This window comes from Anas platyrhynchos, chromosome 1 (genome assembly GCF_047663525.1).
Source record: "Anas platyrhynchos isolate ZD024472 breed Pekin duck chromosome 1, IASCAAS_PekinDuck_T2T, whole genome shotgun sequence".
Lineage (NCBI taxonomy): Eukaryota > Metazoa > Chordata > Aves > Anseriformes > Anatidae > Anas > Anas platyrhynchos.
The window spans coordinates 164009719-164023895 of NC_092587.1; the positions used below are offsets into that span (position 1 = coordinate 164009719).

A 14177-nucleotide genomic window follows, 5' to 3' on the forward strand; every position below is an offset into this window, starting at 1 on the left:
GACTTGAAAGACAACTTTTTTGTTTTCTTTGCTGTTCTTGACAGAAAATGAAGCCTGAAAATGACCAGGAAGAAAATGAACTTGTGATCCTACATCTACGCCAACTCTGTGAAACTAAGCAGAAAACACACGTTCATATTGGTGAAGCACCGTCGGTAAAGCTGAATTTTGTATTATATCTCTCCCTCTTCTACATCCTATTCAAATGCAACTCTGAATACCAGCAGGGACACTGCTAGAGTTCATCAGGGACAGCTGAAGCTGGGTATTGTAATGGAGAGAGAATTGTGAAATAGAAGTGATTTGATTTGATTTACTGTGGCATGTTTTTTTTTTTTTTTTTTTTTTTTTAAGTTTGGGGGCAGAAAGGGAGAGGAAAAAGATAAGCAATTATTTTTAGATCTCAGTTTCTTTACAGTGTGAGGATACCACTTTTTCTTTCCTTTTCCTTCCTCCCTGATCCCTACTCTCAAACACTCATTCCTAGGGAGGATAAAATAAGAACGAAGAGGGCAATGGCTTCAGTTTAAACTACAAGCTTATCTAGCAAAGGAAATGGATAACAATGTTGTTAAATTGATATGCCTTTCCATGATAGTCTTTAGCGATTAAATGTTCCTTTAACTACTACTTTTTTTTTTTTTTTTTAATAAAGGCCAAGGATGCATTGTTTATTATGTAACTTGATGCAGCTCTAGTCTTTGGAGGTCTGCAATTGCAAAAAGAACTGCCAAAGATGAACAGTGTCCTTGTTCTTTTCAACAGATTACTTCTAACAGTGCAATTCCAGAAAACACCACCAGTGGTGGCAGGTTTAAACTTGACGTTCTGAAAAACAAGGCCAAGAAATCCTTGACTAGCTCTCTGGAAAATATCTTCTCAAGGGTAAGATTAACAATTCATTGTCAGCAGTTCTCCCTGATATCCTTGACAGTAAAATCCTATCAGATTTTTTTTCCCTCAGTCTAAATACTTTATGAAGCTAGATCACTGTTTTGAAATCTGAGGGTTACAGCTGGGCTTATGGTGTCTTAACAATGCTAGAAAGCATATGGTAAGGTCACACACAGAGGAAAAAAAAAAGTGACTTTCTGAAAAATGAGCATTCATTGTATGTGGCAAGTGAATTAGCTGAGCATTATCAGATGTTTTGCTTCAGAAAAAAAAAAACTACTCAAGATGTTTTTTATGATCCCAAAAAGGGATATATTACCTATTTCTGAAAGTGAATGAATGTCTTTATAGAAACCAGAGATTTTTATTATTCCGAGAATTAACATTGCCTCTTATATCTAAAAGCTCATGTTGGTCATTAACGATTTTTGGACAGTAGTAGCAAAGTAGTCCTTCTGCAGGAAAAAACAAACAAACAAACAAACAAACAAAAAACACTTTAAAAAAACACTGACTTTATTTAAAAAAAAGAAAAAAAAGAGTTGTTCCTCATATCAGTGCTGCTAACTAGATGTAGTGTGGATAATTGTTGGGAATTTCTCATATTAATTAGCCTTTTAACAAAGAAATCTAAATTGCAAATTTTGCTTACTGTCCCTTGCTTAGGAGTGAGAATCCTAAAAGCAGAAAAGAGGCGTATAAAGGAGTAACTGAAGAAGGCTGGGTGCCTGGGATCCTGTATGGTGTTACAGAGAAGGTGCAATGAGCTGTGATATTAAATGACTATGTCCAAGTATAGTTCAAGCAGTGAAGTTAAGCTTCTTCTGCTAGTAATTTTAAAAATACCATGTGAAATCAAGGCTTAAGACACACTTTTCCTGCAGCTTGTATGGGCATGTCATAAAGTAACCTGCAATCTTGAGATGCCACAGATGTTCTCTGTAAAAGAGGCAAAACACCATTTGCCAGGGACAATCCTTAGAACAGCTTGTACTTAAGGTTAAGGGTGAATTTCACCTAGGGCTAAAGCTCACCTGGTCAAACAGGGCTTATCTTTTGTGGCAAATTTTGCACGCTGGGAACTTGATTTGAGTATGGTGAGAGAGAAAATGAGAGAGATTGGTCAGAAGATATGGATATTTTCATCAGTCTGAAATATCATCGAATGGTGACAGCTAAAGTCATGCTTCTACTGAGTCTGATTTCCTTTCCATGTCTAAAGGACATGTGACTGGAAAGTGATCTAGCTCTGATGGTGGGGCACTAACCCTGCAGTCATTGTGGAAAAGGTGAACATCACTGGGAGCATCCCAGTAAAGCAGCCCTGCTGTATATGGACACAGTTCTGTGATCATGTGAAGGAAAACTCATTTAGAAGAAATTCACTGCTTAAGTTGAAATCTCTCTAAAGGGAGACAACTTATCTATTGTTTTTGATATAGTTTGTTCCTTTCTCACTCATAGGATCTCTGAGCCATACTACATGTTACAGTACAAGGTTCTATTTAGTCTATGATCTAGTTTAAGACGACACCCAAACCTGCACTAGGGCTGTTTTAAGTTGCCTGTTTATAAAGCAAACTTGCTGCAGCGAGAAAGATTGTCTCATCTTTTGCTAGAGATCAGGAACAGCAGTATATTGCAGTGAATCATGATGTACACACAGGGATCATCACTGCAGATTCATTTAAGGGTTACACAATACAAGAACTGGAAAAATAATTTACAACTTGGTTAGATCAGGTATATATGATTGTTTCTATACAGCGTTACTGTATATACACTGTGTGTGTTCTGTGTGTGATACGTGCATGCATGTGTTGTACAATGACCGTTTTGATAATTTTTACTCTTCATCAGACTATTGTAAAAGCCTAATAGATCATGGTTAATTTCTAAAGGTATTTAGGCACCCAATACCCATTGGTGTAGTGTTCCCTCCCCTTAAGTCAGCTGCAAATTGCATGGTATTAACATAAGGGAATGCTAATTGAGCATGACCTAGGATCTTTATTTTTAAAGTATAATTAGTAACAAAGAGTCTAGGATTTTTTTTTTCAGTAAAATTGGCATAGAGCATCTTACTGCAGATAAAAAAAAAAAAAAGATTTAAATAAAAGTCAGCAAATGTGGGGGGAGACTTAAGCAGCGTCAATCTTAGCAGTATAAGTATGCAGTAACCAGGTATCTAGGAGCACTTTAAATGGATGGCTTTCTAGCTAGATAAATAGCATCAAGTGACATTTTAAGCTACTTGAACAAGTAGCTGCTCACTGCTGACCATAGGGAAACATGCTGGGTTTTGTGCTTTGGCTTCTTACTCCCACAGGAATGTCACTTTTTCACTTGTTTGTTTTTGCTGGAATGGTCTTATTTTTGTCAGGTTTGAACTGGAAACAGGCTGTGGTTTTCTAACGAGATACCTCAGAAAAAATAAATATTACCTCTGTTTGACCTCCTGAACACGTTTCTACTAGCCCATGTTGCACTAACCTTTGTGTTTTTCTGAATCAAAAAGCCTTTCTTACATTGCCAAAAGCATGTGTTTTTAAAGCTACCAAGAAACTTCCGGGTTATCCTTTGCTTGTTTTATTGTGAGAGGGTCAGCGAAGAGATTCTTCAGGCAGAGCATTCATTGGTAATGAGTTTAAATGGGATAATGTACTTAAGGGGCACTGCAAGTCTTGAAAATGAAAATAAACGTCACCAGGAAAAAGTAAGCTACATAAATGTTGCTGATGTTGATAAAACTCTGCCCTCTAGTTACAAGCATACCAAGAGCCCTTGGTCTATCTATAGTTTTCCTAAAATCCATATTGTTTTCTCCCTGTTAAAGTAGTGAAAACAATGACTTCAGCAGTTGCCCAGCAGCATATGTCACCCATGTTTTGTGGGAGTTAAAGACAGAGGCCGAAGGTAGTAAAAAGCATTGCTAATCTATCACCTCTTTCAGTGAAACCAGATGACTCTGAACAGGTTTGGCAAAGATCTGCTGACACTATCAGTTTTGCCTCAGCATTATCATTGAAAAGGTTTGCCTGGATCCAACCTTAGTTGGTTGGAGTTGCAGCAAAAGAGCACTTGTCTCAGTTTTAGTGCTTTCTTTACTTTTGCCCCGGTGGACTTAATTTGTCTGGAATCTCTGGATATGTAGTGAGGTCTCTGCAATTGTACCATATCAAGTGCATCTGATAGCTGCAGTGCAGGCACAGTATGGAAGTCTGGAGATTTTCTAACTTGACTGTTTAAGCCAACTCAGCTATTTTGTCTCAAATGGGTGAAGAAATACTCGGTTGCTTAAGACAAGAGCTGTAGGGTTAAAACTCCTGGGAGTGGGGGGAGAAGAAGATATGGTTCTGCCAGCTAAAGATATTACTGCTTGCAAAATCCAGTGCTTGCCCTATTATGTGTGGTCTTCTGTCAAACGTATTGCATGCCTGAACTGTCCTGTGTTCACCTGCACAGCTGTTGTCATCTTTGTTTAAACTTTGGAAAAAGGAGAAAAAGCCTGGATTAAATTATTCACTTCTTTTTCATGTAGGGAGCCAACAGAATGAGAGGCCGCCTGGGAAGTGTGGACAGCTTTGAGCGCTGCAACAGCCTTGCTTCTGACAAAGTACGTAAGGAGCTTAGTTAAAATTGGCACGCGTTCATGCATGGGTGGTAATGAAGCATAAATATGCCTCTTTTCAGTTTGAAGGAAGTAGCACAAAGCACATCAACTTACAAAATTCAAATAAGAGTTTCCACTGAGAGGCGGAGGTTGTAGGGAAGCTGGAATATATGTTGACTTGGAGCTTCAGCTTCAATCCATTGTTTGATTGCCAGTCCGTTGGCTTTTTTTTTTCTTTGTTTTGTTTTCTTCTACATTTCCTTTGCTTTTACAAAAAGCAAAGAATTTCTGGTCAGCTTCTACCTTGTTTTGCTGAAGCAATTGAAAATGGTGCTATCTCAATAAAAGGAAATGCTCTGAAGGTGAAGAATCCTTTCTGTAAGTAATAGTTGCTTTAGGGAAGTTAAAATATTGACCTAAAACCAGCTGTTGGGCATGCTTTACAGTGGCAAGGGGGCGGAATCCTGTTCACTTTCATTTTATTTCCTGTTTTCAATGTTTTTCCTCTTACCTCATGCGAGGATTGGTTGCTGTTTTTCCCAGGAGATGGAGATTCTGTTATGGTTTTCCTGCCACAGTTACTCACAAACTGGCTGTGTAATAACAGCCTCTTTTCCAGGATATCACTTTGACGGTACAGGAAGCATGCTCGTGATATGTCGAGGAAACTAGCTAAAAGCGGTTTCCCTAGTCTTTTCAGTCCCTGTGTTCTCCCGAAAGAGCCAGAAGTCTGGTAGCTGGAATGCTGATCTTTGTAAGAGGATGCCAGAGTAATTAGTATCTTTTTGTATTGTACAGAAATTTTTATTCCTCTTTTCTCTTTCCGTTGTGTGTTTTTTTTTCTTTTTTTTTTTTTTTTTCCTCAAGAAGGATGCTGCTGTTGTAGCGTAAGTTATCAGAGGATGTCTGCTTTGGGTGATAATTAGCATACAATGGGCCGTGACCAGGAGGGAGGAGAGGCTTCGGTGCCCTGATGCGGCGCAGGGCTGGCGGGGTTAGGCGAGCTTTTGCAGGCCTCACTCCTCCAGGACTTCCTTCCAGGACGCTTCGCCGAGCGATTCTCCACCAGCCACTCCTCCGGCGTCACCCGTGTCCTCGGTCTGGCAGCCGTTTCCCGAAGAGGACTCGGACTCCCCCCAGTTCAGGAGACGCGCTCACACCTTCAGCCACCCTCCCTCCAGTGCCCGGCGGAGGATAACCTTCCAGAACGGGAGGTCCCAGAGCGCCCGGTCCCCGCTCCTGCGGCAGAGCTGCGTCGAGCCGCCGAGGTGAGTCAGAGCTTGACATGCCATGGGCCTCTTCCCGCCTGACATTTTAGTACACGAACTTATGATGTAAGTGTATTCTGTTTCTGCACTGCTCTGCGTTTATTATTTTTTTCAGCCTGTCTTCTCCACCTCTGAGTAGTTTGGTGCTTTGCAGTAACTCACTAATCCCCAGATTAGTGGTAGGGGGGAAGCAACAATCCATTGAATTGATCAGCAGGCTGGATGCCAAATTGGTTGCTTGTTTAGTGGCCAGCTTTGAGATGAGCCTTTTTGGCTGTGCCTTTTGGAGGCTGTCAGGCCTTTCGGAGAAGAGATCCCCACCGCTTCTAAGTGCAGAGACAGTAGCCTGAGGGTTTGCATTGGGATGAAAAAAAGCACTGTCAGTTTCCAGTGTCAGCTGCTGTGTTTGCCAAGCTCCTGGAGAGTATGTCCAGAATTAAAACTACTGAAGAGTCTCACAAAATGACTTAAGGATTAAACACCTACTGTGAACTGTGAGGCATGTGATTTCACTGTTTGCTTTTCTCAGGAGCTTCCCTCTGTTCCCTCTTTCCCCTTCCCATTTGGAGGCTCTCCAAGTAAATGTCATGTGGGATACTGCTACTTCAGGAGCACGGCATAGTTCCTTCGCTTGGTCAGGAGAGGTCCCCATAGTTCACTGTGAACCTGCTTGGATGTGCTTATCTTTGTCTGCATCCTGCCTGTCTGCAGTAAGTCACCAGGCAAACTCCAAAACCTTTACAAGACTCAGGATGAGTTTTCTATGCTGGAGAAGCACTTTTTCCAAACTAATCATCTGGTGCAGTTCATGGCTGCAACTTAAGCTTTTTGATGACTCTTTCTAAAAATAATTTATCACATGCTTGGTGTCTACATTAAAACATGAGTATGAATGCCATGCTGGCTTCTAGAGAAAGATAAAGAATTTTATTCTTTTTTAAGAGAATGGAATGGGGGATGAAGGGTAAGAAACCAGCTTTGAAATAACTTTGTTACATTGTGTTTCTAAAGAGATAACTTTTTTTTTTTTTTTTTTTTTTTTTTTTTTACTGAGATAAACTTTGGTTATTTTTTTTTTCTACTTTCCATGTTGTATGCAAACAGGAAACCCTGGCAGTTCAAACTGAAGGACTTGCTGACTTCACTTCTTTGTAATAACTTTAAAGAAGTCGCTGATTAATTCACATCATCAGCAGATTTTCAGTCAAAACAGCTTTGTAACAACTTCATTCTTGGCTGAGATTTGCAGTCTGCCCTTTCCTATTGGGGATTATCAAAAATCTTAAGTAGAAGAAACTGAATTGGCTTTAATGTCCCCCCAGCACAGATTTTCTCTAAGTAATGTTTAAAGATATAGTAGGACTGTCTTCCTTGCTTAAAATATACAACAACAACAACAACAAAAAGTCAAAAATTAATTCCATAATAGTGCATTTAAATAATCTCTACTTTGTATAGTGTGTTCTAGCAATCCAGTTATTTCTAAAAGCAAGAAATAAAGGGAAAAAAGCAACAAGGTGGTTTGTATTATTGGAAGCAAGTTTCTAAGGAAATTTTTTGAACAGTTCAGAAACTTTCTGAATTTACTTTGAGAATAAATAAGGCCAAAAATTATGGTCATCTGTCTGTTCTTAAATGTCATCATTTCTTAAAAGAAATCAACCATAACAATAAAATCAATGTTTATCAGGGAAACTGCCCAGTAGTGCATTTGGTATACTCTGTCTTCTGGAAAATTGAGTTACTGTAAGCCAATATGAGGTACTTGGCCAATACACTTAAGTGGGATATTTTGTTGTATCTGATTCTGTGCTGACCCATCTATGTTCTCTTATTGCCTGCACAGCCCAATTGTTGGGGTTCGACGCTTTTTCAGTGAGACTGAATCTACATCACCTGGTCTCCCCTCCTCTGTCTCTGCCCCTTCTTTCTTGAAAACCCTTTACCAGGGCTCAGGAAGGTTACTCCAGCACTCTGAAAATGACCTCTCCAAGAGGTGAGAGCATTGTCTCCTCACTAGTTCTTCAGTGCCACCAACTTAACAACACATTTCCCAGTGCAATGCCACACACGGGATCTCTCCCATCCTGCCTTGAGCTCCTGCATTTCTAACAGACTTTCTAAATACTTGATGCAAATCAGCAAACGGGCTTTTGGCCAAAAAAGCCTGTTAAAAATAGAGGCTTGTCTGCTGACATCTAGTAACTGCGTCCTATTTCTGTTGCACTGTTTCATATCTGCTGCATTGGTTTGTTGCTTGAAATGCGGTGTTTTTCAGGAGTGTTATACCACTGTGATGCTTTCTGTGCTGAATGCAAACCAGCATGTGTTGCTGTGATTGTTGGCATATGAAAATGAGAAAAGAGCAAAGTGAGAAGACTACAGTACTAATGTGGCATGTCTGTACATGGGGAAGGGGAAATGCCAAGTTAGCTGAGTGATACTAGCTATGAGATGTTTAGAGGGATTTGCCAAGTGACTTCCAATTACAGATGAGTGGGGAAGAAGCCAAGATACAAGAGGGACTATTCTGACATCAGCATTAAAGACTGAGTATCTTATCTGGATGGAAGTTATACTTTTTAATATAAGAATAAGCTCTCCTTCAGGAGAGTGCTTGAGGAAATTGCTTATGGGTTATTTGTCTGAAGTATGGCTCCTCCTTATTCATGATGGACCTTGTTTTGAACTTGATGATTTTTTATTTATTTATGTATTTTTTACCAGTTGAAAGCCCCTCTGTTTCTCTTCTGTCATTGACAGCTTCAGTCTGGCCTTGTACACTTAACTGTTCCGAGGTTTCTGCTATTCTTCATCTCTGAAGAAAAGTGACAATAGATTGTATTTGTAACACACACAGATGATAATGAAATCTTGTTTTTGGGTGTGTCAGGACTCTACTTCACGGGGATTTCAGTTCTCAGATGTGTGTGGAACTAAATTAGGGGTGACTAAAGACTTTTTTTTTTTTTTTATGTTGTATAATGCAGTTTCATTGAACTTGCTCACTTTAACGTCACCTCCATTTTAGGATAGACCATAAGAAATGAAGTAAATACACAAAGTAATGTGAGAGGCAGTTGATTTAAAGGTGGCTTTAAGGTACAGTTTGGATTAGTCGTCTCTAATAATATATAGGTTAGAATAACTAAATACAAAGTATGTGTCGTCCCTAAAAGCACACCATATCCTGCCTTGATTTTACTGACATTTAAAGTGTCTCTTCCAAGCCTCTAATCTCTTACTAATGTACAGCATGCAGACAGAAACTGTAATGTGGAAATGACCATGAAACACATAGTGAGAAGATTCTACAGTTAAAGTCTTTCCAACAGAATAAACTGGCTTGCAAGTGCAATAAGGTGAGACATCCTTACAGGAAGGTCACCATGTAGCCATAGTGTCAGGACCCTTGCATATTTCCTTCATGCCCCTAATTCCACAGCTTTTTAATAGTATATGGTAAATTATTTAGATTCCCTTTTGTAATATTGGGGTAATATAAATCAATCATTCCTTATTTTTGAGAGGAATTTCAAGACCAATCTTATAAATGTTTCACAGCTTTGAAGATGCAATAACTTTCTAAGTGACCCTACCCAAGCACAAATGAATAAGCAGTAAGCACTGTATGTTTTTGAAATTTGAGAGGAGAAATTGTAATCTCATCCACTAAAAGTAGGCCTTTAATATTACTTGTTCTAAACCTTGTGTCCAGTAATAGTCACTATGTAAGTGAATCAGATGCCTAGATTTTCCATTCCTTGCTAGACTAAAGTAATACTAGACTAAGCAGCATGTGAGTGAGTTATTATATTAGAAATAAAAGAAACTGATGGTTGCACACTGGGATGTGCAGAGATAAGGGTGGAAAAATAACCTCTTACAGACTACCTTAACCTCTTTTTTGTGTTATGGTCCAGCTTTGTTTCTGAGATCCCTTTAGTTAGCAGTCTTGGTTCAAGCTGAACCAACTTGTGGACATCTGGTCCATTAAACATAGTGCTCTAAATCTGGGGAATGTAGGTACTGACTAAGACTATTTAATGCCAGGTAGTTCCAAGATGAAGTGTCTGAGGTCCTACTCTTGTTTTTGGCTATGCATGCAAGTGAAGGTATTAGGTTTTATAATAACAGTATTTTGAACTGCAAGATGGGGAGATCTTCAAATTAGTAATTTCCTTATGAAATTCTGCTTAAGTTTTGTAGTATACAGGTTTTGATATCATTTAATCTTGAATTTGTGTAAAAACTGAAAATGACATCTCGTTCGTTATGGATCTTGCTGGGAGCAACTGGGTCTCTAAACTGTTGTGATAAGGAAATTGCAGTAGCCAAGGGCAAAGCCCTGGCAACTAGTTGGGTTTGTTTTAGTGAAGTGTATGTGAAAAATACATCCAAAAAACTATGCTGAACAAATAATTCCCATATGGTGTGACTCAGGTAATCCAATTGTCATTTTAATTGGCTGATGGAAAACAACATACTTTCCAACTCATATTTGTTCATCTCTTTAAATTTTCCCCAATTTAGCTTGTAAATGTGTTGATGAAAGTACCTTGTCATTCCAGCAGGTCTGTGCATGAGAGGAAGTTCAAGTCTTTCATGGTGTTCTTTTTCTCCTTTGGCTCTGTTTTGCTGAGAGGGCTGCCTGTTATCCTGACAAACTATCAGGCTCAACATGAGGTGTTCCTACTGTTCTTGTGTGACTGTAAGTTGTAATAGAGTGAAGTGTGGCAGCTCTAAAAGATGAAGAACGGTAAGGTGTTAGAAGCCCTAATTAAAACTGTGCATTTTCCTCTCAAAGAATAATCCCAGTGACTATATGTTCATGAAGTGTATCCTATCCATGTTGCACTGGAGAGAAATTCTTGACAGTCTGATTTCCCGTATTGCATAGCTTTGAGGTAACACATATTACAGCAGGCTGCTTTTCTTGGTGTTCTGGTGAACTTCAATGTGCAGGAGCAGAGCCAGTTTCAGTCAGACTTCATTTTAAAAAGATGTTTGATTTGTAGCAGTCAGATGGGTTTATGCAAATAGCATCAGTCAGGGTAAGCTGGGGAGTAGGGTGTTAAAAAGCATCTCTTCGTATTATATTTTTGTCTCCATGTATTGGCTGCTCTAGAAAAGATCATTCCAATGCACATAAGCATCACATTAAGCATATGGTCACAAATTCGGAAACTGGTAGTAGGGTATTAGAGATACAGGGAACAGTGGCTCTCACCTGACTGTAGAGATCTCCATCTCAGCTAATCAATTGAGAGAAATAAACATTTCTATGGCACAATTGCTCTCATCCTAACATGATTGTCTTGTATTATTCTGACATTTACAGAATAATTAACCTGTCTATATATCTACCTTTATTTTTGAGCACTAATATAGTCACTTGTGTCAGTCACTGGGAACTTCTCCATTTAGAAAGGATGAATCACAACCCAAATGTCTCTTGACCTTCATTAAAGAACTAGCCCCAGTTGGCTAAGATTTAAGTGGTTATTGTTTAAATGGCTCTCTAATGAGAGACACCCAAAGACAGGAGAAAACATGCTATTCTTTGGAGAATTTCACTGTGGGAAAAGACATATCTTTTTCATAGTGTTTGTGAGCATGGTGAGATTTTTGTTTGTAATTCTAATAATCACTGCTATAATGCTTTATGTACAAGAGAGATGTTTTCTGCTGTAAGGAATGAACAGTATAGTAAAGTCGGGCACCAACACAATATTAATAGGTGCCTTCAGAATGTCTTTTCTGCAGTGTCAATTCATTTGTCTAGAGAGAAATCTAGAATGGAAATTGTGCACATTTTTTTTTTTGAATTTTGACAAATGCGCAATATTTAAGATTGAACATAAGCAAGCTCAAGTATCTTTTAAAAAAAAATCTTGCCAACATGGAGGTAAACAAATATGAATTTGTGAGCTGCTTTTAAACTTCAGTTTCTGTAATTTGTGGCTTTTGTCGTCCTTCTGGCTTTTGTTACTTGAAAGACAGGCCACTGGAAGAATATTTTTGTTTGCTTGTTTTTTAAATAGAAAAATAAAAGCACCATTTTTTGAGAATGGGACAACCTTCCAGCATAGGTTTGACTTACACTCACTTTCTCTGTTCTTTGCTTTGTTATACAATGGTATTTTAAGTTGACTTATTGACACTTAAATTTGAGCAGATTGCCTTTTTAAAATAGCTTCTTTTCTCATGCAGAAAGTAAAATACTTCAAAATATTCTTTAAGCAAAATAGCAGAAAGTAATTTTTCAGAGTTAAGGTAAATGATTGGAGTGAGAATCAATAGAGAGGTGTAAATTGATTGGAACTAGTTTTTTTTCTTCTTGGAGGAATACTCTGTGTTTTTGGATTATGTCATACAGGCTTTTGTCATCTGAAGTCTGGGAACTGAAATATTACTTGTCTTTTTGTAATTGATCTGGGGGATTGTGTACCATCTTAGCCCCCAAATTACAAATTAAGTTGAGTTGAATCAGTTGCTTCCTAGGGCAATCAAAATCAGAATTTAAAATGAAAGCAAATAGGGAAAACTTAGGCAAGAGTAGCAACAGTATTTTATTCTTGAGATAGTTGGCTTGCATGGATTCAAATGCAAAATAATTCAGGTAAGTTTTGCATAACAAGTTTGTGTGTATTGGAGTCTTTTTTTCTTAAATTATTTTTTTTGGAGTTTACCAGTCTGTGGGAGCACTTCAAAGAACAGTTTTGAGGAGATTCGGGTAATTGAAACCAAGCAGTAAGCATGTTTGCAATAAGAATAATTTTTGTTTTTCATCTTTTTTTTTTTTTTTCCCAACCTAGCTGTCTCATCTTTATACAATGCATTATCTGATAGAACAGTGAATGACATGATGCATTGGTGAAATTGCATTTTTTTCAGATAACTGCAACTCATAGATGATCTATACTCTTAATCCTGAGAATTTGGGTTATGTTCTGTGACTGCTTAAGGATGAAAGTAAAAACTAAAATGTTTGAGGCATTATGTTGAATCTGTAGCTTTTTACTTTTTATAACTTACAAGGTGACTTAAGCATTTTGGTTTCTGTGTTTGGTCAGTAGACAGGCTAAGTAACCTAATGGAGGGGGAACTACTGTTTTTCAGACTGAACTGTGATTCATTTGTCTTAAACATAGAGTACTACTGTGTTGTCATTTCCCAAAACTCCATGTCAGAGGTACGTCAAGTGATTTAAACAGTAACAGTATGTAAGTAAAGTTACTTAAGTAAAAACTTTTTTTTTTTTTTTCCTGGGAATTTTCTTGAATTATTTGGCTTGGCCTTTCATATATCTGTTTTATCAAGCTGAAATATCCTATGTAGAAGTTGTACCATAATTTAGTTGTCATTTACTTCAAAATAAATAAAAAATCCACCCTTGCAAATCATGTCCTAGTTTGCAGTTCAGTTCTTAAATATCTCTTCTGTAGTTCATTAAAATTTTACATACTGTCATCTCTTCATTTGTGGTACCGTAGTACGTCAACTCTGATGCATTTAAACTTGCTCAGTTGTGGGTAGGTTGCAGTAGGACAGTAATTGTAGAATGTAGTTGAATGGTGTTTTTTTTTTTTTTCTCCTTCTTGTTGGTGTGTATGTCAGTGCATAACCAAAGAAATGTCCATCCTCTGCCTCATCCTGGTGTCTAGGCTCTATGATCCATAATTTACATGGCAGTAATACAATTCCTTGAGTCTGAGATTGAGGAAAATGTCGTTAAAAACTGGAATTAATGATTGGATTATTTCTGCTAGATAGCCCTGTGAAATGAGTCCTGTGTAGATGTTTAACCCTGTACGTTGTCAGAACAGGGACTTTATGGCCTTTTCTTAAGAGTTTTCCCTGTGAATGTTTGAGATTCAGTATTACTGCCCTGACAGGAAGGTTGTGAAAGTCTCTCTCTTTCCTTGTGCTGGGAAGCAGTGAAAACTCTGCTCTGCTTTCTGGTAGCAATGACTGATCTCCATTAAAGATTTTATTGTTGATGTCATTGTTTTGGAGCTGCCCTTGCTTTTAGTCTCTCTGCTTGCATTAATAAACCTCTACGTTTTGCAGGGAGCTGGTAACGAATGCTCAGATAGATACACCCTCTCACCCCCATTTATAAGTACTCACAGAGCTGTTGCTGACCTGTCTGAGCAGAGCACCTACCTGCCTGTGTTTTAAAATCCACAGCTACCTTAAAACCTGAAGTAACCTAATTTCTTGCAGATTTGATCAAGAGTGAAGCCAGCCAATTACATTGAAGTATGGGAGATAGGAAAATCTAGGGATAAGTATTATGCAATTCCTGTTTTCAAGATGGGAAATGTGTAACTAAGTTAACTCACAAGGTTTTTTCACCACCTTTCTGAACCACTTCATCACAGGATAGGTGATATTAC

General features: G+C 38.3%; 1 protein-coding gene across 5 annotated transcripts in view; it reads left to right on the forward strand.

Annotated features, from left to right (window-relative positions):
- The window catches only part of TBC1D4 (TBC1 domain family member 4), a 107507-nt gene that overhangs the window by 72652 nt on the left and 20678 nt on the right, over positions 1–14177 (forward strand). For 4 of the 5 annotated variants that reach the window (XM_072032493.1, XM_072032497.1, XM_072032495.1 and 1 more), the window contains exons 7-11: positions 45–155; positions 766–885; positions 4436–4510; positions 5549–5775; positions 7622–7771. In XM_072032493.1, the coding sequence (XP_071888594.1) occupies positions 45–155; positions 766–885; positions 4436–4510; positions 5549–5775; positions 7622–7771 (683 nt within the window). The remainder of the gene's footprint in view (positions 1–44; positions 156–765; positions 886–4435; positions 4511–5548; positions 5776–7621; positions 7772–14177) is intronic. The other variant, XM_072032494.1, reaches the window with a different exon arrangement.